The 22,160-nt window shown below is 33.6% G+C and overlaps 4 protein-coding genes across 7 annotated transcripts; all 4 read left to right on the top strand.

The window, feature by feature from the left end:
• The first annotated feature begins 867 nt into the window (after positions 1-867).
• LOC11418157 (putative disease resistance protein At4g11170) lies at positions 868-6,550 on the top strand. Of its 4 annotated transcripts, none has more exons than XM_039832588.1 (8): positions 868-1,158; positions 1,390-1,459; positions 1,550-1,651; positions 2,114-2,595; positions 3,348-4,449; positions 4,543-4,875; positions 4,984-6,273; positions 6,409-6,550. In XM_039832588.1, the coding sequence occupies exons 3-7, from the start codon at positions 1,619-1,621 to the stop codon at positions 6,187-6,189; spliced, it is 3,156 nt and encodes a 1,051-aa protein (XP_039688522.1). In that variant the 5' UTR covers positions 868-1,158; positions 1,390-1,459; positions 1,550-1,618; the 3' UTR covers positions 6,190-6,273; positions 6,409-6,550. The 4 variants fall into 4 exon arrangements, with proteins under 4 accessions (XP_039688522.1, XP_039688521.1, XP_039688520.1 ...); XM_039832587.1 differs by having other exon boundaries at positions 1,550-1,660; XM_039832586.1 differs by lacking the exon at positions 1,390-1,459.
• A 2,060-nt stretch (positions 6,551-8,610) lies between these two features.
• On the top strand, positions 8,611-13,374 carry LOC11417876 (disease resistance protein RPV1). Its single transcript, XM_003604496.4, has 5 exons — positions 8,611-8,936; positions 9,051-9,555; positions 9,863-10,961; positions 11,100-11,396; positions 11,707-13,374. The coding sequence occupies exons 1-5, from the start codon at positions 8,822-8,824 to the stop codon at positions 12,952-12,954; spliced, it is 3,264 nt and encodes a 1,087-aa protein (XP_003604544.1). The 5' UTR covers positions 8,611-8,821; the 3' UTR covers positions 12,955-13,374.
• Positions 13,375-17,105: 3,731 nt separating this feature from the next.
• On the top strand, positions 17,106-22,094 carry LOC112416104 (disease resistance protein RUN1). The gene is made up of 5 exons (XM_024781211.2): positions 17,106-17,352; positions 18,578-19,685; positions 19,766-20,062; positions 20,163-21,456; positions 21,761-22,094. The coding sequence occupies exon 2, from the start codon at positions 18,744-18,746 to the stop codon at positions 19,605-19,607; it is 864 nt and encodes a 287-aa protein (XP_024636979.2). The 5' UTR covers positions 17,106-17,352; positions 18,578-18,743; the 3' UTR covers positions 19,608-19,685; positions 19,766-20,062; positions 20,163-21,456; positions 21,761-22,094.
• On the top strand, positions 19,847-21,889 carry LOC11417203 (disease resistance protein RML1A). Its single transcript, XM_024782873.2, has 3 exons — positions 19,847-20,062; positions 20,163-21,269; positions 21,761-21,889. Exons 1-3 carry the CDS (start codon positions 19,847-19,849, stop codon positions 21,887-21,889), a joined length of 1,452 nt encoding a protein of 483 aa, XP_024638641.2.
• Positions 22,095-22,160: the final 66 nt, after the last annotated feature.

Here is a 22,160-nt window from a genome sequence, read left to right as displayed (position 1 = left end):
CACAATATCTCCTGCCACTTAGAAAATGAACCTACTAATCATGATACTACCTCTGCCAATATGAACCGAAAAGCTAAGTTTCCCCTACAAAATGTAACAAATAGTAGCAACAGAAATATCAAAATGCCATTTAGTATACTGTCCAACAGCTGGTCATCGAGGCTCCAAACGCAGAAAATCCAAAGCAACCGATAATGACTCTCTGTCAAAGCAGAACAGTTTAAAGACCAACAAGTGGATTAGTCCACCAATCCGATAATACTAAATTTTTATTCCTACACTCCATGCAAATGAACCAAGACCATGATATTCGCTTAATTCGACCAACCACCGCAAGAACATTAGCGACTTTTCTGTTGAAAATGATATCATGGCATTCCAACAAAATGCACCAAACTGTTGTTAACCAAATTAAGTGAGAGACTTTCCGACCCTTCTTTCCTTTGCAAAGAAAATTGAACAATAGAAAGGTATCTACTATCTCGTAGCTCCAACCATTTGAAAATTAGATCCCAACAATTCCTCTTAATGAAGAGAGTTAAATTATGAGACATTTGGAAGAAAAAGGTCAAGGTTAGTTAAGAGAGATAAAGAGAAGATAGAGAGAAATTGATGAAGAGTTTGAATTGAGAGAATTTAAATTCTTTCAACCAACATTAATAAAAAAATTAACACTATGTTAATATATTTAAATTTGAAGATAACTGCATGTCATTGTCAGATGCTTCATACAGATAATTCCAGCATGTAAATTGTTAAGCAACTCAACGTTTGCCCCTGCTATTTTATATTTAAATAATGGTGACATTAATATTTTTTTAATAATATACAGATCTAATGCTCTGTGGGAGTGTGAATGTGTATTAGTTCACACTTTAAACTGCAAGGTCAATGACATTCATATGAGTGAAAGTCGAATCAGATCTCTAGCAGCCAAAGCATTCAAGGTCAGTAATTGCTTTCTTCAGGCTATGGCCATTAATTTTGCTTTCTGTGATCTTTTCATTTCATTTCTTTTCTCTTTCGTTCCGGTAATATTCTTGTGTTTCCCTTATTGTAATTTTCGAGGTCCTAGAGACGAAGAAAGATCGTTCAGAGTGCATTTGTTCCAATTCAATGGCGTATTTGTTTTCCAGAGCTTCTCAAATAATTTATGCTGTAATGTCTGCTTATTAAATTCGAATTTGTGTTACGAATTGATCCTGAAACTTTAAGATTTTTCAATGAAACAGTATGTAATCATGGTTTTTTACTTCTTAGCTCTATATTTGTAGATATTGTATGAGCTGTGAAGTAAGACCAAAACCTTTTTGTGACCTTCCTTATATTCTATGTCCTGCACACTTATGTAGAAATCATTGTATAATAGAACTAAATATTAATTTGCAGATATTAGAGCAAACTATCATTTTGGTCCTTAATGTCAAGAATTGGGACTTGAAAAATTTCTCATGTGTAGGTCAGAGGGACTATGACTAATAAGCTTTTATGAGTTTTAACAACTTAGAATTGCCTCTGATTCTGCTTCTGTTAATTTGCATTTCCTCAGAGACAATACATACATTCTGGAAGTAAGGCATTGCCATATGGAATTGTTGCTAGAAAATCTAACTTCGAAATGCGTCCATTTTGGTACTCTTGTACAAATCATGTATGTGAAGTATGTTCTGCTACTCATCCATCTATAGTTTATTAGCTCAGTAAAGACTATTATAACATTAGTCACAATCCTTCACTTGCAAAAGTCAATACAATCCTCTGGATTACTATATATATATTTTTTATTTCTAGCTGAATTTGGTTAATTGGAGTTTAATTTTGGACCAAGAAACTGATATATGAATTTGTATTGCAACTTTATCTATAAAAACATAAGTTGCAGCATGAAATCAAAGGTACATATATTTGTTAATCATAAAATGTCACCAAAACAATCATTTTTAATTACCTGGCCTTAATGTAATACTTCTTAAAATGTTGGTCATAGGAATATCATTACTTTTATTTAAGTAGTAACATTTATTAAATTTTGCTGTATTTTGTTAATGTTATAGACATCTCGCCTAAGTTTCTATGAAGAATCTAATATATTTTTTATTGTTAATGAATTAAGGGTGCAGCAGAAAAGGCAATGTCTAACAATGCTCCTCAACCAAAGTATGATGTTTTCGTAAACTTTAGGGGTGAGGACATCCGCCACGGCTTTCTTGGCCATTTGGCTAAGGCTTTTTCTCGAAAGCAAATAAATGCCTTTGTTGATGACAAACTTAAGAGGGGAGATGACATATCGAATTCACTTGTAGAAGCAATAGAAGGATCATTCATTTCATTGATCATATTCTCAGAAAACTATGCTTCTTCAAGTTGGTGTTTAGAAGAACTTTTGAAAATAATTGATTGCAAAGAGAAATATGGACAGATTGTAATACCTGTTTTCTATGGGGTAGATCCTACAAACGTACGACATCTAAAAAAGAGTTATGGAAATGCATTTGCTGAACTTGAAAAAAGGCATAGTTCGTTGAAGGTGCAGATATGGAGATATGCTTTGAACAAATCTGCTAACTTGTCAGGAATTAAGTCATTAGATTATCGGTTAGTTCTTTCCTCCCCATAAATTTTCTAGCAGCTATATAGTTGTTTTATATATAGAGCATAAGCTCATTTGCTTAGATACAACAAAAAAGACAACCTTTATTTATAGTAGTTAATCCTACTATCACAAATATCAAGGCCTAACTCATCCCTACGACACCGGCTCATATGGTGAGGAATGCCTCATATTTATAAACTCTTCTCAAGAATCCTATCTATCCGATGTGGGACTAAATCCCACTGAGTGTTGGCCGCCAACACCTACAACTTGTCTGTGTTGGGATTAATATGAATCTCAGTTGGAATTAGTCTCTGATTCCCGATTGGACACACTTAGGATTCACTAAAACAAAAATGGCATGATTGTGATCATTGTTGTTTGTTGGCAGCTTCTATAGACGAAAGATGTAGGACACATCACATTTTTAGTCCTTGATCTTACTAAGGAGGAAGGGAAAGACAGAGACTTTCCATCATGGGTGTTGAACCTCTCATTACAAACTTTCAACGAAATACGTTTGTAGTAGTGCCATTAACTATATAGTACAAACACTTCATATGGTTGCACAAAAAGACATGTCTAGTGTCCGATACGTGTCAACGTCCTACATCTACACAAAAAGACACATGGTTACATTTAATCACTTCTATTTTCTTAAGTTATCATCAGGGTCTATGTGTCGGTGTCATGTTCAATGTTTGTGTCTATGTTAGTGCTTCGTAGGCCTTTATCTTTATCTTTTGTTGTATAGGAATGACGCCGAACTACTTGAAGAAATCATCAATCTTGTGATGAAAAGGTTGAGCAAGCACCCTATTAACACAAAAGGACTTATTGGAATTGGCAAACCAATGGCTCATTTAGAATCGTTGTTACGTCAAGAGTCAGAAAAGGTTCGTGTTATTGGAATTTGGGGTATGGGAGGTATTGGCAAGACAACTATTGCCGAAGAAATTTTTAAACAAAATTGCTCTGAATATGAAGGTTGTTGTTTTTTGGCAAAGGTAAGTGAAGAATTAGGAAGACATGGAATAACATTTTTGAAAGAAAAACTTTTTTCTAGACTATTAGCAGAAGATGTGAAAATCGATTCACCAAATGGGTTGTCTAGTTATATTGAGAGAAGGATTGGCCGTATGAAGGTCCTTATTGTTCTTGATGACGTTAAGGAAGAAGGTCAGATAGAGATGTTATTTGGAACACTTGATTGGCTTCTATCTGATAGTAGGATAATTGTCACAACTAGAGACATGCAAGTACTTATTTGTAATGAAGTTGATCATGTATATGAGGTTGGGGTATTGGATTCTAGTGAAGCACTTGAGCTTTTCAACTTGAATGCATTTAAACAACGTCATCTTGAAACGGTGTACTTTGAGCTATCAAAGAAGGTGATCGATTATGCCAAAGGAATTCCATTAGTTCTTAAAGTTTTGGCTCATATGCTTCGTGGAAAAAATAAAGAAGTATGGGAAAGTCAGCTAGACAAACTTAAAAGACTGCCAGTTCAAAAAGTTCATGATGTAATGAGACTAAGTTATGATGATCTTGATCGTTTAGAGAAAAAGTATTTTTTAGATATTGCATGTTTCTTCAACGGGTTGAATTTGAAAGTGGATTACATGAAACTTTTATTGAAAGATTGTGAAAGCGATAATTCAGTGGCTGTTGGTTTAGAAAGGTTGAGAGATAAAGCTCTTATAACTATTTCTGAAGATAATATTATATCTATGCATGACATTCTACAAGAAATGGGTCGGGAGGTTGTTCGCCAAGAATCTAGTGCAGACCCTAGAAAACGCAGTCGATTATGGGATCATGATGACATTTGTGATGTATTGGAAAATGACAAGGTAAACATAATACGTATTTTTAGACGACGTTTGTCATTTTGGCTAAAAATACGGCTTTAACTAATTTTAAATTTTTCTCTTACATTCATGCAGGGTACTGATGTTATTAGAAGCATAAGTGTAGACTTGTCAGGAAGAAGAAAGCTGATGTTAAGCTCTCATGCATTTGCTAAGATGACCAACCTGCAATTTTTGGATTTTCGTGGTGAATATGAATTCGGTGAAGACTTTTTATGGAATCAGAAATACGACCGAGACTGTTTGGTTCTTCTTCCTCAAGGGCTTCAATCTTTTCCAACTGATCTAAGATATCTTTCTTGGATGAATTACCCTCTAAAATCATTCCCAGAGAAGTTTTCTGCAAAGAATCTTGTTATATTGGACTTGTCAGATAGTCTAGTGGAAAAGCTTTGGTGTGGAGTGCAGGTAAGTGAATATTTCTCTTCAAGATAAATTTCTCTTAATCAGAAATACCATCGAGACTGTTTGGTTCTTATGCTTGATGCCACCATTTGTTTTTTAATTTTGTATCAGGATCTAGTTAATTTAAAAGAGGTTAGACTCTCCTATTCGAAATTCCTGAAGGAGTTACCTGACTTTTCAAAAGCTACTAATCTTAAAGTATTGAATATGGCACATTGTCATAATTTGAAAAGCGTCCATCCATCTATTTTCTCTCTTGACAAGCTTGTGCATTTGGACCTAAGTCTTTGCTTTTCCCTTACAACATTTGCAAGCAATTCCCATTTAAGCTCCCTCCATTATCTCAACCTTGGATCTTGCAAGAGCCTAAGGACATTCTCAGTGACAACTTATAATTTAATTGAACTAGATCTAACTAACATTTGTATCAATGCACTGCCATCATCTTTTGGATGTCAAAGCAGGCTAGAAATACTGGTTTTAAGATACAGTGAAATTGAGAGCATACCTTCAAGCATCAAGAATCTTACAAGACTAAGAAAATTAGACATACGATTTTGCTCAAAGCTCCTGGTTCTACCCGAGCTTCCTTCATCAGTTGAAACTCTACTTGTTGAATGTAGATCACTGAAGACTGTATTGTTCCCTTCAACAGTTTCTGAACAATTCAAGGAAAACAAGAAAAGGATTGAGTTCTGGAATTGCTGGAACTTGGATGAACATTCTCTCATAAATATTGGGTTGAATCTGCAAATGAATTTGATAAAGTTTACATATCAACATTTATCGACACTGGAACATGATCACGTTGAAAGTTATGTTGATTACAAAGATAACTTTGATTCTTATCAAGCAGTGTATGTTTATCCTGGAAGTAGTATTCCAGAGTGGTTGGAGTACAAGACAACAAAGGATGACATGATTGTTGATCTCTCTCCACATTATCTCTCCCCTTTGCTGGGCTTTGTTTTTTGCTTTGTCCTTGCTAAGGACATCCATTATTGTGACCGAATTGAATTGAACATCACTACAAATGATGCTGAAGGTGACGATGAAAAGGGTGGCGTCAATATATACATGGATAGAACACGTCTCGGTATTGCATCAGATCATGTGTGCATGATATACGACCAACCATTTTCTCACTACCTAACTAGCATAGCAAACAATAAGAGAAGGTTTAAAATCAAGGTTACGGCAAGGACAGAAATCAATGTCTATAGAATGAGACCAGAGGTTGAATTAAAAGGGTTAGGAATCAGCCCCATAAACCACTCAACATATAGGAATCTCATTCAACAAATGGGAATTGTTTGATTATGTTAACCAATGGAATAGGACTGTGGTTAGTATCCAACTGAAGATGAAGAAGTTGATTTAGTCACAAGTCTATAGATTGATGTAAGTAGACACAGTTAACGGTTGATTTACTAATATTACTTCTTATAATTATAATTTTAATACTTACACCTATTAAGTTCTTTAAAACACAACTATATGTAGTCGATTACAATATATTTAATTTTTGTTATGCAGTTTGATGCATTGGTTGTGGCATTTCAAATACTTGAGGCAGGTAAAGAAAACATAGCTTAAGGAGACTGCAGAAGTAAATGTATGAAACTCATCTCACTGATTGTTCTTTGTATGCAAGTAAATGGAAATTATCTTGTGATAACAAACAAATATTTCTTGATTTAGCCTTATATATAGGTTGAAAATGAAGCTATAGGACAATGACTTCAGAGGTAATTGGAAGTTGTAGGTTATCTCTAGTTTTTCTGTTTAACTGAGAACTTCTATAATTAATTTTTCTTTGTAACACATTAAAGTGTAACTTCATTTAAATAACAAAAATAAAATTTGTTGAATTCTTCATAAGTACAGTTTTTGAAGGAGACACCAACATGTGGTTGGTTTGCGGTAGGGGGAAGCTTCACTTGCTGCCAAAGAGTTTCCTTGACCAATTGTTAGTATTCATATATAGCACTTAAATCTGACAATTTAAATCCTTAACCCAACTCAAATACTATGTTAAATGAACATGGATTTTTCCTTAAAATCTCCCGACAACCTGTGTGAGACTCCAATACAACTTAAATAATTTGGTATATCATCTGCCAAATTAAAGAGAACAGGGAACTGATCGCATAAAGGTTGATTCCCAAGCCATAGATCTCTCCAAAACAATGTGTTTTCACTTTTCACCGTTTCCAACTACTCACTTAACTTAATTTGTAAACCAGTTTGGTTCGACTTCACATGCCTTTCCAATAGAACATAAATATCGCCACCATAACGAGTCTATCCTTCCCGACTACACGGTATCTGGATGGAGCAATTTTCCTGAAACTGGACTGTACCTATACTTTATTAACCTGAACCAAATAGTACCATTTTCCGCAATGCACCTCCATAACCATTTTCTTCGTAACTTTAAATGAAATAAGTACAAGTTTTTTACTTCGAGTCCTCCTTCTTTTGACCGACACACCTTCTCCCAACTCACCCAATTAATCTTATTTCCTTCCAAACCCTCTCCTCAATTCATTGTGTAAATCTTTATTTAAGTTTAGGAGGTTAACATTATATATGATCTTACATGGGAGTATGCCACACCTAATTTTAATCTGTTTTCATAAAAAAATTCCATTATTACGTTGGTTCCTCCCAAAAGTAATCTTAACCATTTTCCTTCCAAAAATTTCCATTCCCTCCAAAACTCTCAACTGCAAAAACCCAAAATGAAACGGTAAAAATTTTTGCGCTCAATTATGGAAACCCTAATGACTCTAACAACCACCAGAAACCCTTCAGGTTGTGGAAATTGGCAGCAAAACAAAAAAATCTTTGATTCGCTATATCGTTTTTGGAGGTAAAGCTTCTTTCTATCTACCACGACTTCCCAAAACAAATTTTCCATTTCAAGCTTTGGTATACTCTGCGCAGGAAGTGTTCTCATGTGACAACAATATAACAATTGTGTGCTAATTGGGTATTATCTTTTTTAAATTTCAATGAACTTTTTGTCTAATATGATTTTTCTTTCATAAATATTTGGTGAGAATTAGCCTCATCCAATGCATTCAACCATGGATTTTTGGATGTGTCTGATTCTCAGTGACAAATATTGATTTGGAATGACCTTATTATGTAAAATTTAGTTTGGTTAAAAGTGATTTGAATGTTAAGTGGTAAAAATGATCGGATACATTAGCATAGAAGTGACTTGAACGATAAATTTTAGTGTTAAAACACATCAACTTCTAGGATTTAATTTGGACACCTTAGCCACTTGACCCATCAACTTTTTTTTTGTTTCAAAGAGCATAGTGGTGAAATTCACACTCACTAAACACGGAGAAGAGGGATTTGCGGGTTAGCCACTTAGTGCAGATTATCCCTATTCACTAAATCCAACCAAATAATTTAGATCCTCTCAATCAAACCCTCTTTTGATCTTCTCTATCTTTCTCTGAATGAAGAGAGGAAAATTATTAGAAAACTGAAATATAATTGTGACATTATAACATTTTTTAGTCAAGAAAGAGATAGAAAAGATTGAGAGAAACTGAGGGAGAATTTAAAGAGAGGAATCAAACTTATTCACCCACCATTATTAAAAAAAGAAGTTATTAATATTTTAATATATTTAAATTTAAAGGAAAGTGCATGCAACATGGTTCATACAGATATTTTCAGCATGTAAACTGTTTGGAAAGTCAAAGTTTCCCCTGCCATGCAATGGTTTAACTATTTTATATTTTTGTATTTAAATAATGGTTTTTAACAAATCCAATGCTCTGTGGGAGTGTGAATGTGTATGTCTGAACTGTAAACTGTAAGGTCAATGACCTTGCTTCTTCCATATCAGATCAAATTGGCTATTTCTAAAATCGCAGGCCATAGTGGAAAAAGTCAATATCCGTTAATATTCCTCAAATAAAGTATGATGCATGGTTTTGTGTTGCGGCGGTATGTAACTGCAACGGTTGATTCCATTCTGAAGATTGGAAGATTTTCTTGTAGGAATTCTCTTCTAAATTGTGAAACACTATATTCAAGTAAGTAAGAAATTCAATATGCACTTTATGTAAGTTTAGTTTTTGGCTCATCGATCGTGAGAAGGTTTTTATTCAACAATGCTAACTTTCTTCTGTCTATTTTTGAGTTTACAGAGAAAACATGCTTGTGGCCTTATATAAGTTCACAATTTTCTTCAATTTCAATAATTGCAACAACAAAATATGATGTTTTCGTTAGCTTTCGTGGAAAAGACATCCGCGGGGATTTTCTTAGCCATTTGATTGAGGCTTTACGTCGAAAGAAAATAAAAGCCTTTGTTGATGATGAGCTTAAGAGGGGAGATGAAATACTACAATCACTTGTCAGAGGAATTGAAGGATCATTAATTTCCTTGATCATATTCTCACAAGACTATGCTTCTTCACGCTGGTGTTTGGAAGAACTTGTCACAATACTTCAATGCAGAGAGAAATATGGACAAATTGTTGTACCTATTTTTTATGGGATAGATCCTGCAGATGTAAGATATCAAATGAAGAGTTATGAAAATGCATTTGTTGAACATCAAAGAGTGTATAGCTCCACCAAGGTGCAAATTTGGAGACATGCTTTGAACAAATCTGCTAATTTATCTGGAATTAAGTCATCAGATTTTCGGTAAGTTTTATATATTTTTTTACGTCATAATTTTTAGACTATCTGGCCTCCATTATTTTTAAGATAAATATATGCAAATTATCACCAACTGAATGGTTTCACTTGAAAGTAAAGCTTTTAAGTTGTTATTATTCAAAATATCACATGTCTCTGCATCCTTTTACCATTTGAACTGTTACTTACAGGACAAGTTAGCCCATCAGTTTTATATTTAAAATATACCAAAGTTACACTATTAAATATATTTCAGTCTCACAACAAACTTCCATTGAATATCTTAGACTTTGTATCTCCTTTTGTTGTATAGGAATGATGTCCAACTTCTTAAAGAAATCATCAAATGTGTGTCGATGAATTTGAACAATAAGCACCTAATTAGCTCAAAAGGACTCATTGGAATTGGCAAACAAATTGCACATCTAATATCATTGTTAAGCCTAGACTCACAAGATGTCCGTATTGTTGGGATTTGGGGCATGGGCGGTATTGGCAAAACAACCCTTGCAGAAGAAGTATTTCACCAGCTTCAAACTGAGTATGAAGGCTGTTGTTTTCTAGAAAACATAAGGGAAGAATCAGCAAAACATGGAATGCTTTTCTTAAAAGAAAAACTTTTTTCTGCCCTTTTAGATGAAGATGTAAAAGTTGACACTGCAAATAGATTGCCTCATTATGTTAAAACAAGGATTTCTCGTATGAAAGCCCTTATTGTTTTAGATGATGTGAATGATTTTGATCAGATGGAAATCTTAGCTGGAGATCATGATTTGTTTGGATTTGGTAGTAGAGTCATTATAACAACAAGAGATAAGCAAATGCTTTCTCAAGATGTTGATGATATATATGAGGTAGGTGCATTAGACTTTGATAAATCACTTGAGCTTTTCAATTTGAATGCTTTCAAAGTTAAGGAACTTGAAATTGAGTACTATGAGCTAACAAAGAGGGTGGTCAATTATGCCAAAGGCATTCCATTAGTTCTTAAAGTTTTGGCTCATCTTCTTCGCGGAAAAGATAAGCTAGTATGGGAAAGTCAACTAGACAAGCTTAAAAAAATGCCAAGTAAAAAAGTTCAAGATGTAACGAGATTGAGTTATGATGATCTGGATCGCAAAGAGAAAAAGATTTTTTCAGATCTTGCATGTTTTTTCAATGGATCAAATTTGAAAGTGGACTACATAAAATTTTTGTTGAAAGATTCTGAAAGTGATAATTCAGTAGCCAGTGGGTTAGAAAGGTTGAAAGATAAAGGTCTTATATCTTTTTCTAAAGATAATGTTATATCCATGCATGACATTATACAAGAAATGGGTAGGGAAATTGTTCGCCAAGAATCAAATGGAGACCCTGGAAGCTGTAGTCGGTTATGGGATGATGACGTTTATGAAGTATTAAAAAATGATACGGTAAAAGCCTTTGGATAAAAAATTTAATTCAGCGCTTGTAGCATTAATTTTTATATATATAACCTATTTCCATAGCATAAACACTTATCATCAGCGTCTTTTAATGATGTTTTAATTGATCTTCTACTCTGTTGGCAGGGGACTGAAGCAATTAGAAGCATATGGATGCAACTGCCAACACTTAGGAAACTGAAGTTAAGCCCTTCCACATTTGCTAATATGAGAAATCTACAATTTCTATATGTCCCTAGTACATGCGATCAAGATGGTTTTGATCTTCTTCCTCAAGGACTCCATTCTTTGCCACCTGAACTAAGATACCTCAGTTGGATGCATTACCCTTTGAAATCGTTGCCTGATGAATTTTCAGCTGAGAAACTCGTTATATTGGACTTGTCATATAGTCGAGTTGAAAAGCTCTGGCATGGAGTGCAGGTTATAAATTAGATGTGGAATAAACCATCAAATTTGTCTCCAAACTTATCTCTCCTTATTTTTCTTTAAATAAATGAAAAAAATATAGTACTGCTTAATGTTTGCTACATATGCCATCTTAAAACATTAAGGACTACTTATTTTCTTTTGAGGGATGAAGTAAGAGAGAATGTGTAAGTTAAGGGACAAAATTGGTTGTTTACTCGTTATATGTGTCTTTCTATTATATTTTTTCTCTTATTTAACTAGTTCAAAATTGACAAAATTTCATGCATCATGTAAAATCTTCATTTGATTTATTTTGTTGCAGAACCTTCTGAATCTGAAAGAAGTTAAACTCTTTTTCTCAAGGTACCTGAAGGAGCTTCCGGACTTTTCAAAAGCATTGAATCTAGAAGTGCTGGACATCCATTTTTGTAGTCAGTTGACTAGTGTGCATCCATCTATTTTGTCTCTTGAAAAGCTTGAGAAATTGGATCTCAGTCATTGCACTTCCCTTACTGAACTAACAAGTGATACACATACAAGCTCCCTAAGATATCTCAACCTTAAATTTTGCAAAAATATAAGAAAATTCTCTGTGACATCAGTGAATATGACAGAGCTGGATTTACGATACACTCAAGTGAATACATTGCCTGCATCATTTGGATGTCAAAGCAAGCTTGAAATCCTACATTTAGGAAATTGTTCCATTGAAAATTTTCCTTCATGTTTTAAGAATCTAATAAAACTACAATATCTAGAGGTAAGATATTGTCAGAAACTGCAAAATCTACCAGTGCTTCCTCCATCTCTTGAAATTCTACTCGCGCAAGAGTGCACAGCACTGAAGACTGTGTTGTTCCCTTCAATTGCTGAACAATTCAAGGAGAACAGGAAAAGGGTTGTGTTTGCGAATTGCTTGAAATTGGACGAGCATTCACTCGCAAATATTGTGTTTAATGCTCAAATAAACATTACCAAATTTGCATACCAACATGTATCAGCTTCTAGAGATGAATTTCACAATAAGTTCAACAATTATAACGAAGATGATTCTCATCAAGCACTTTATGTGTATCCAGGGAGCTGTGTTCCAGATTGGTTTGAATATAAGACAACAACGGATTATGTAGCCATTGATCTACCTTCTTCTACATCGCATTCCCGTTTCCTCGGCTACATTTTCTGTTTTGTACTTGGTGGGAACCGGTTAATTGTTGACATGTTGAAATTTAACATCACTCTTTGTGTTGAGGGCCAAGGTAAAGAGGAGGACTATTTTGAACTCTACATATCTAGGCCATCTTCCATTATTGTGTCTGATCATGTTTTTATGATCTATGACCAACAATGCTCTTGCTACCTAAATAGCAAAGCCAAAGATATTACAAGGTTTAAAATCAAGGTAACAACACGTTTATCATCCATGCACCCTCGAAGTTATTCAGATATATGCATGGTGCTAAAAGGGTTTGGTGTTAACATAATAGATACCTCAGCAGATCATAATTTCATTCAGATGATGGGATTGCCTGATTCTACTCGAAATATTTCAAGCGGAATTGAGATGTGATTATTTTAGTGTAAAATGTATTTTACATTATTATGATTCTATGTTTTTCCTTCCCAAGCTTAGAAGATAAGCTTCTTGTCTTTGATTACATGTGTAGAAAAAGCCTCATCATTCCATCATGATAAGCTCTAACTAAGTAGTTCTCATAATTCATTTGAGTTTTCGTATATGCAATCACACATTTGTTGATGATATGTACCGGCGGATCAAGATTAGAAGGCTTTCGACATTGTATTATCAGTATGGACTCGTTTTACAAAAGTTGGAATATGGACTATCTGATCTTTATTCAATGGTTCAGATCATGTAATTGTGTTTAATGTGTATATAGGATATGAGGATTTTGTTTTAAACATCTGAGTATTATTGTTTAACCAGGTGAATAATGAATGTGTTCTTAATTGCTAATATAAACTAAGGTGCTTTTGTTTTCATTTGATTCAGAGCCACTATTACATGTTGGTTACTTTTTACAGATCATATTTATGTTACTTTTCTTTTTTGTTTTTTCACAAAAAGAATATACAAAAAGTGAACTAAGAAATGACTGTAAGAAAGAGTTGGGTGATGTCACTCTTGATGAAAGATCAAGCATATAAAAACTCATATATATGCACAAAGAAGACACAGAGCCAGAGGATGATATAGCTTAAGAAATGACAAGGAAACAAATAACAATACAGATTCAAACACTAGTAGCAGATAAATTCCTCATATGCAGAAGAAATAAGCATGCTTCTTTGATCAACATATAGCACCTTCAAGCTACCTCAAATATTTTTCTTTGACTATGACCTTTCTCATGCTCAACTAAGTGATAGTCAGTGTAGGTTTTCCAAATAAGAGGAAGTTGATTTAGACAACAAGTCTATAGTTTGATGTAAGTAAATACGGTTAACAGTCGAGCTCTCAACATTACTCATAGAGACATATTAAGTGCTTTAAAACAAAACTATAAGTAGTCCATTAAAATATATTTGTTTTCTTTTCTTTTTCTTTTTTCCAGCAGTTAAAGAAGCATTTCCAATAGTTGAGGCAGGTAAAGAAGCATAGCACAAGGGGATTGCAGAAGTACATGAAACTCAGCTCATTGAGTGTCTTTATGTGCAAATGACTGCAAGTGAATGGACCTTATCTAGTTATACCAAACAAATGTTTCTTAATTTACCTTCTAGATTGAAGAAGTAAGGTAAATGTCATACTTTTTGGTGTGCTAACCTCCTGTTCTTAGGGAAAGAACTCTAATAATCCAGAATTTGACGAGAGATGCATAAAGTCTGATCAATAATTGTTCTACACTGGAATCAAACTTGGATTATTCTAAAAAATTCATCTATAGGTGGAGTTTATTAACTATTTGAGTCCAATCACTTAATTTAAAATATTTATATTTGAAGATAACCGCATGTCATAGTCACATTGTTCATTCATACAGATAATTCCAGCATGTATACAAATCCAATAATGGTGACTATAAGATTTGTCTAATGTACAAATCCAATAATGTGGGAGTGGGAATGTGCAGGAATTAATATTTTAAACTGTAAGGTCAATGACATTACTTCTTTCATATGAGAGAAACTTGAATCAGATCTATAGCAGCTAAAGCATTGAAGGTTTGAAATTGCTTGAATATATGATATATGATGATGGCGACGACAATGATGACGATATCATCCTCCTTCCCCTCCTTATGTTCGCATAAAAGTGAGTTGAACCATAAATTTTACTGTAAAAATTACGTTTGGAGTCAAAAGATTTAAATCATAGCTTCAAGTTAGAATCAATTATAGCAATAAAAACAATTTCCATCCAAATCACCTAAATATGCCAAAAATATTCAAGATTAATTAATGAGAGAGATAGAGAAGATTGAGAGATATTGATAGGGAGTTTGAATTGAGAGAATTCAAATTCATTCACATGGGAGTACATGTCATTGTCACATGGTTGATACAGATAATTCCATCATCTATACAGTTTGGCAAGTCAACGTTTGACTCTGCAATTTTTTATTTGAATAATGGTGACTTCAATATTGATGTAATATAAAGATTTGATGCTATATATGGGAGTGTAAATGTGCACCAGTTCACATTCTCAAGTGTATCAGATCTCTAGAAGGTAAAGCATTGAAGGTCGTACTCAGTAATTGCCTGCTTATATGACATGATATTTATGATGACATCATCTTCCTTCCCCTCCTTATGGTTATGACTATTAATTTTAATTTCTTGTAGAGAGTATATATAATGTTCTAGCTTCAATCAATCATATAGTTTCTTTTCTCTTTCTCCGGTATAATCTTGTGTTTCCCTTATTGTGATGTTCAAGGTTCTAGAGACGAAGAAAGATTGTTCCGTGTGAAATTGTTCCAATTCAATGGCGTATTTGTCTTCCGGAGCTTCTCAAATAATATATGCTGTAATCTCTGCTTATTGATTTCGAATTTGTTCTACACATTATTGCCGAAAATTAAGATTTATCAACAGATATACATGTTATTGGTTTTATAATTGACCAATCTAATCCAGATATATTAAGAATCACATTCTTAAAATAAAACAGAACGTAACCATGTTTTATAGTTCTATATTTGTAGATATTGTATGAGCTGTAGAGTAAGACCAAAACATTTTTGTTACCTTCTTCCTTGCATTATATGTCTTGCACAATCAATATAGGGACTTGAAATCATGGTATAATAGTACTAAAATTTACTTTACAGAAATTGGATTGAACAATCAAATCAATTTAGTACTTAAAGTCAGAATTGGGACTTGAAAAAATGCTCACATGTGTAGCTTTGAGAGATTATGACTAATAAGCTTTTATGAGTTTTAATGACTTAGAATTGCCTCTGATTCTGCTTCTGTTAATTTTCATTTCGTCAGAGACAATACAGGCATTCCGGAAGTAAGGCATTGCAATATGGAATTGTTGCTAGGACAGCTAACTTAGAAATGCGGCGATTATGGGACTCTAGTATTATTCATGTATGTGAAATATGTGCGGCTACTCATCCATTTATAGTATATAAACTCTCTGAAGACTATTATAACATTAGTCTTTACATTCAAAGCTTTACTAACTAAAATTTGGTTAATTTGAGTTGAATTTTGGACCAAGAAACTGATATGTGAATTTGTATTGCAACTTTATGCATTGAATTGACATGAACATATCAGAACATGATTATTAAATAACTACAAAAGCTGATTACAGCTCTAAACGAATTTTGCTTTTCAAACTCAGTCTTGGTTTATATTGAGGAAAAGGATTATTTTGTAAACTTTTAACAGTTTGTTTTATTTTTATCTATTCACAACCATAGATCAGATTGAAGTGTGAAAATAATTTGTTACCATTGGTTAGAATAGTCTGTTTCTTATCAATACTTTATAGTATGATAATTTGATCTTAGAAAATGTTCATGTCTATAAAATCAAAAGTAGCATCATGAAATCAAAGGAACATATATTTCTTCTTCAATTCTTTCTAACGTTATCTTTTGTGATTCCTGTTTCTTCAGAGAGTTTCAAAGCACCAGTTAAAATTGTGGGCAATTGAAGGAGTTAAGAAGAAAGAAATGGTCAATAAAATTGTTTCAGAGGTGATTGTTGTTTCTCTTATAAAATTTGACTCTGATCTAAAGCTCATGTTATATCGTCTGGCTCATATTAATGATACCATAGTTCTATGTTAATCATAAAATGTCATCAAAACAATCATTTTTAATTACCTGGACTTAATGTAACACTTTTTTAAATGTTGTTCATACTAAGAGATATGAATAGAATCACTTTTTGATGATTAAGTAGTAAATTTTTTTTAATTGTTGTTGTATTTTGTTAATGTTATAGAGATCTAAGTTTTTATGAAGAACCTAAGTTTTTTCGTTCTTATTGAATTGAAGGCTGTAGCAGAAAAGGCACCGTCAAACATTTCTCCCCAATCAAAGGATGATGTTTTTGTAAGCTTTAGAGGTGAAGACATCCGCCACGGATTTTTTGGCCATTTGGTTATCGCTTTTCCTCGAAAGCAAATAAATGCCTTTGTTGATGAGAAACTTAAGAGGGGAGATGACATGTCACATTCACTTGTTGAAGCAATTGAAGGATCTCCCATTTCATTGGTCATATTCTCATAAAACTATGCTTGTTCACATTGGTGTTTAGAAGAACTTGCGAAAATAATTGAGTGCAAAGAGAAATATGGACAGATTGTAATACCTGTTTTCTATGGGGTAGATCCTACAAATGTACGACATCAAAAGAAGAGTTATGAAAATGCATTTGCTGAACTTGAAAAAAGGTGTAATTCGTCCAAGGTGCAGATATGGAGACATGCTTTGAACACATCTGCTAATTTGTCAGGAATTAAGTCATCTGATTTTCGGTTAGTTCTTTCCTTCCCATAAATTTTCTAGGGCTATATATTTACTTACTTTATATAAAAGCAATAGGTATGCATGCCAATATTTGATCATTTACTTAAATAGCAAAATGACATAACCTTTATTTTCTTTGTTTTACTAGAGCGCATCTTTTTAATAGAACATTATGGGGTAATTTGATCCATGGCCGACCGCACTAAGTGGGATCAGGCTTAGTTATTGTTGTTCTTGTTGTTCTAGACTGCATGCTCAAATAGTAGTTAATGCTACTGTAGGTGTGAGCCCTAGAGCCAATCTTTTTCATTTGAACTTAGAATTTATATCATGTTATTTATCTATAGCATGAGGCATTAAGTTATTATGACCGTTCACAAGGATCCTTGGAAGGGAAATTTTATTTCCGCTGCGTTTTTATCTCTGTCAGTTAACGATTTCCCTACAGCTACAACTTGTTTGTTCTGGGATTAATATAAATCTCAGTACTTTGAGGAATTAGGCTCTGATTTCCGACCAGTCATACCTTGGATTTACTAAAAAAAGAATGTCTTGATTGTGATTATGTGTATTTAATTTGGGCCAATGTAGTCTATAAATTAGTAATGGTTTGTTGACAACTTCTATAGACAAAACATGCAGGCAACAACACATTTTTAACCCTTGATACTACTAAGGAGGAAGGAAAAGAGAAAGAAAAAGAAATGTTTTATAATGGGTATTAAACCTCTCGATACAAACTTCTAACAAAATAAGTTTATAGTAGTGCCGACAGTTCAGATTGATAGTATGTTCGTTGTCTGAAACGTGGCGGTGTCCTATATCTACATGACACCGATGGATATGGTTACAATTGATCACTTCTAATTTCTTAAATTATTACCAGTGTCTATGTGTCAGTTTCGTTTTCGATGCATGTGTTTGTATAGTGCTTCATAGGTAGGGGTGTGCATGGTTCATAAACCAAACCAAACTGAACCAAAATAAAATTATAGTTCGGTTGGGCTTGTGAAACATGATGCAGAGGAAATGGGAGAGAAAGGGTCTAGAAATTTGTATTGAAGATAATAGAAAATGATACAATTTTACTAGTTGGTCATGAAGGAGTATACCTTCTATTTCAACAAAAATGGAAGGGCTTGGTTATTATTTTGGTTATGGTTGACCAAATTATTTATCCACCCCTATTCATAGGCCGTTAATATTCATATATCTTTTTCTTTTGTTGTATAGAAATGATGCTGAGCTACTCGAAGAAATCATCAATCTATTGTTGAAGAGGTTGAGTAAGCACCCAGTTAACTCAAAAGGACTTATTGGAATTGACAAATCAATTGCACATTTGAATTCATTGTTACAAAAAGAGTCAGAAAAGGTCAGTGTCATTGGAATTTGGGGCATGGGAAGTATTGGCAAGACAACTATTGCAGGAGAAATTTTTAACCAAAATTGCTCTGAATATGAAGGTTGTTGTTTTTTGGAAAAGGTAAGCGAGCAATTAGGAAGACATGGAAGAACATTTTTGAAAGAAAAACTTTTTTCTACACTATTAGCAGAAGATGTGAAAATCCGTTCGCCAAATGGGTTGTCTAATTATACTGTGAGAAGGATTGGTCGTATGAAGGTTCTTATTGTTCTTGATGATGTTAAGGAAGAAGGTCAGCTAGAGATGTTATTTAGAACTCTTGATTGGTTTCGATCCGATAGTAGAATAATTTTAACAACTAGAGATAAGCAAGTACTTATTGCTAATGAAGTTGAAGATGATGATCTATATCAGGTTGGGGTATTGGATTCTAGTGAAGCACTTGAGCTTTTCAATTTGAATGCCTTTAAACAAAGTCATCTTGAAATGGAGTACTATGATCTATCAAAGAAAGTGGTCGATTATGCCAAAGGAATTCCATTAGTTCTTGAAGTTTTGGCTCATCTACTTCGTGGAAAAGACAAGGAAGAATGGGAAAGTCAGCTGGACAAACTTAAAAGACTGCCGAATAAAAAAATTCAAGATGTAATGAGGCTCAGTTATGATGATCTTGATCGTTTAGAGCAAAAGTATTTTTTAGATATTGCATGTTTCTTCAACGGGTTGAGGTTGAAAGTGGATTGCATGAAACTTTTATTGAAAGATTTTGAAAGTGATAATGCAGTGGCTATTGGGTTAGAAAGGTTAAAAGATAAAGCTCTTATAACAATTTCTGAAGATAATGTAATATCTATGCATGACATTCTACAAGAAATGGGTCGGGAGGTTGTTCGTTAAGAATCTAGTGAAGATCCTATAAAATGCAGTCAACTATGGGATCCTGATATTATCTATGATGTATTGAAAAACGACAAGGTAAAATATATTTGGCAATTTTAGATAACATTTGTCATTTTGGTAAAAAGTATTTTGATTTTCTTTTACATTAATGGCAGGGCACTGATGTTATTAGAAGCATACGTGTAGACTTGTCAGCGATCAGGAAGCTGAAGTTAAGCCCTCATGTATTTGCTAAGATGACCAACCTGCTATTTTTGGATTTTCATGGTGGAAACTATCAAGAATGTTTGGATCTTTTTCCTCGAGGGATTCAATCTTTTCCAACTGATCTAAGATATATTTCTTGGATGAGTTACCCTCTAAAATCATTGCCAAAGAAGTTTTCTGCGGAGAATCTTGTTATATTTGACTTGTCATTTAGCCAAGTAGAAAAGCTTTGGTATGGAGTGAAGGTAATTGACTATGTATCTTCCTGATTAAATTTCGCTTGATTCAAGGAATTTGTAACTAATTACTTAAGCTTATGTTTGATATCACCATAATTTTTGGCAGGATCTAGTTAATTTACAAGAATTTAGACTCTTTGATTCACGATCCTTGAAGGAGTTGCCAGACCTTTCAAAAGCTACAAATCTTAAAGTATTGAATATCACACAAGCTCCATTGTTGAAAAACGTCGATCCATCTGTTTTATCTCTTGACAATCTTGTCGAATTGGATCTAACTTGCTGTGATAATAATTTAAGCTTCCTCTTTTATCACCAACTGAAGAAATTCAAAAAACTAAGGACATTCTCAGAGATAGCATATAATAAATTTCCAGGACAAGATCTAACTAAGAGTTGGATCAATGAACTGCCATTATCTTTTGGATCTCAAAGCACGCTAGAAACCCTGATTTTCAAAGGCTGTAGAATTGAGAGGATACCTCCAAGCATAAAAAATCGTACTAGACTAAGATATATAAACCTGACTTTTTGCATCAAGCTTCGGACTATACCAGAGCTTCCATCATCACTTGAAACTCTATTGGCTGAATGTGAATCACTGAAGACTGTATGGTTCCCTTTAACAGCTTCTGAACAGTTCAAGGAAAACAAGAAAAGGGTTCTGTTATGGAATTGTTTGAACCTGGATAAACGTTCTCTTATAAATATTGAGTTGAATATTCAAATCAATATAATGAAGTTTGCATATCAACATTTATCGACACTGGAACATAACTATGTTGAAAGTAATGTTGATTACAAACAAACGTTTGGTTCTTATCAAGCATTTTATGTGTATCCAGGAAGTACCGTTCCTGAGTGGTTGGCGTACAAAACAACACAGGATGATATGATTGTTGATCTCTTTCCAAATCATCTCCCCCCTTTGTTGGGCTTTGTTTTTTGCTTCATCCTTGCTGAGGATTACCAACATTGTGAACAAATTGAGTTCAACATCAGTACAATTGATGACAAGGATGATGATGAAAAGGATGGTGTCAGTATTTACATGAATAGGACACCTCTCGGTATTGCATCAGATCATGTGTGCATGATACACGACCAACGATGTTCTCGGTACCTAACTAGAGTAGCAAAGAATCATACAAGGTTTAAAATCAAGGTTACAGCAAGGACAGATACGAATGTAAAGCTTAGAGAAAGACCAGAGGTGGAGTTAAAAGGGTTTGGCATAAGCCCCATAAGCAACTCAACATATCATAATCTCATTCAAAAAATGGAATTGTTTGATTATATGAACAAATGGAATAGGACTGTGCTTAGTATCATCCTATGTATTTCCCTCCTACAGTTGAAGATGAAGAATTTGATCTAGATGCAAGTAGACACAGTTAACAGTTGAGTTACCAACGTTACTTTTTATAATTATAATTTTCATTCTTACACCTATTAAGTTCTTAAAAACTCAACCATAAGTAATTCATTGACATTTAACATACTCTTTTCGATACTATTAAGTACGGAAAGGACATCTGACTGGTTCATTTGTTTTCTAGTAATATTAATCAGTCAGTGCTTTATTGAACAATGATCATTATTTATTTATGAATTCATCTTGATGGTGAAGTACACTTGAGGTGATAAAATTTATTAGATTACTATGAGTGCATTAAACTATGCTCTTTGTTTTTTGTTCTGCAGTTGATGCATGGTTGTGGCATTTCCAATATTCAAGGCAGGCGAAAAAGTGCAGCACAAGGGGATTTTAGAAATAAAGCTATGAAACTCAGATCACTGAATTTTCTTTATATGAAACTGAATGGAAATTAATCTTGTGTTATAACAAAAAAATATTTCTTGATTTTTCCTTCTAGCTAGGTTGAAAATGAAGCTGTAGGACCAGAACTTCAGAGGTAATTGAAAGTTATAGGTTATCTCTGGTTTTCTTGTTTAACTGAGAACTTCTATGATTGGTTTTATTTGTAACACATGAAAGTGTAAGTTCATTTAATTAACAAAAATAAAATTTATTGAATTCTTCATAAGTAGATTTTTTTAAGGAGGCACAAATCTGTGGTTGGTTTGTGGTAAGGGACTTAGA

This window comes from Medicago truncatula, chromosome 4 (genome assembly GCF_003473485.1).
Source record: "Medicago truncatula cultivar Jemalong A17 chromosome 4, MtrunA17r5.0-ANR, whole genome shotgun sequence".
In the NCBI taxonomy this organism is placed as follows: domain Eukaryota; kingdom Viridiplantae; phylum Streptophyta; class Magnoliopsida; order Fabales; family Fabaceae; genus Medicago; species Medicago truncatula.
The sequence above is the reverse complement of the archived record's forward strand: the minus strand, read 5'-3'. Positions and strand labels throughout refer to the sequence as shown.

What these genes read in the sequence shown, in the direction of transcription:
- LOC112416104 (XM_024781211.2), top strand. Translation starts at nt 18,744, where the DNA reads ATGGGAAGTATTGGCAAGACAACTATTGCAGGAGAAATTTTTAACCAA.
- LOC11417876 (XM_003604496.4), top strand. Translation starts at nt 8,822, where the DNA reads ATGATGCATGGTTTTGTGTTGCGGCGGTATGTAACTGCAACGGTTGAT. An exon ending in TTGTGAAACACTATATTCAA is followed by an intron (nt 8,937 to 9,050) that starts GTAAGTAAGAAA and finishes TTGAGTTTACAG; the next exon opens with AGAAAACATGCTTGTGGCCT. An exon ending in AGCTCTGGCATGGAGTGCAG is followed by an intron (nt 11,397 to 11,706) that starts GTTATAAATTAG and finishes ATTTTGTTGCAG; the next exon opens with AACCTTCTGAATCTGAAAGA.
- LOC11417203 (XM_024782873.2), top strand. Translation starts at nt 19,847, where the DNA reads ATGACCAACCTGCTATTTTTGGATTTTCATGGTGGAAACTATCAAGAA. An exon ending in AGCTTTGGTATGGAGTGAAG is followed by an intron (nt 20,063 to 20,162) that starts GTAATTGACTAT and finishes AATTTTTGGCAG; the next exon opens with GATCTAGTTAATTTACAAGA. An exon ending in AGCTTAGAGAAAGACCAGAG is followed by an intron (nt 21,270 to 21,760) that starts GTGGAGTTAAAA and finishes TTTGTTCTGCAG; the next exon opens with TTGATGCATGGTTGTGGCAT.
- LOC11418157 (XM_024781464.2), top strand. Translation starts at nt 1,117, where the DNA reads ATGGCGTATTTGTTTTCCAGAGCTTCTCAAATAATTTATGCT. An exon ending in CTTCTCAAATAATTTATGCT is followed by an intron (nt 1,159 to 1,549) that starts GTAATGTCTGCT and finishes GCATTTCCTCAG; the next exon opens with AGACAATACATACATTCTGG. An exon ending in AGCTTTGGTGTGGAGTGCAG is followed by an intron (nt 4,876 to 4,983) that starts GTAAGTGAATAT and finishes ATTTTGTATCAG; the next exon opens with GATCTAGTTAATTTAAAAGA.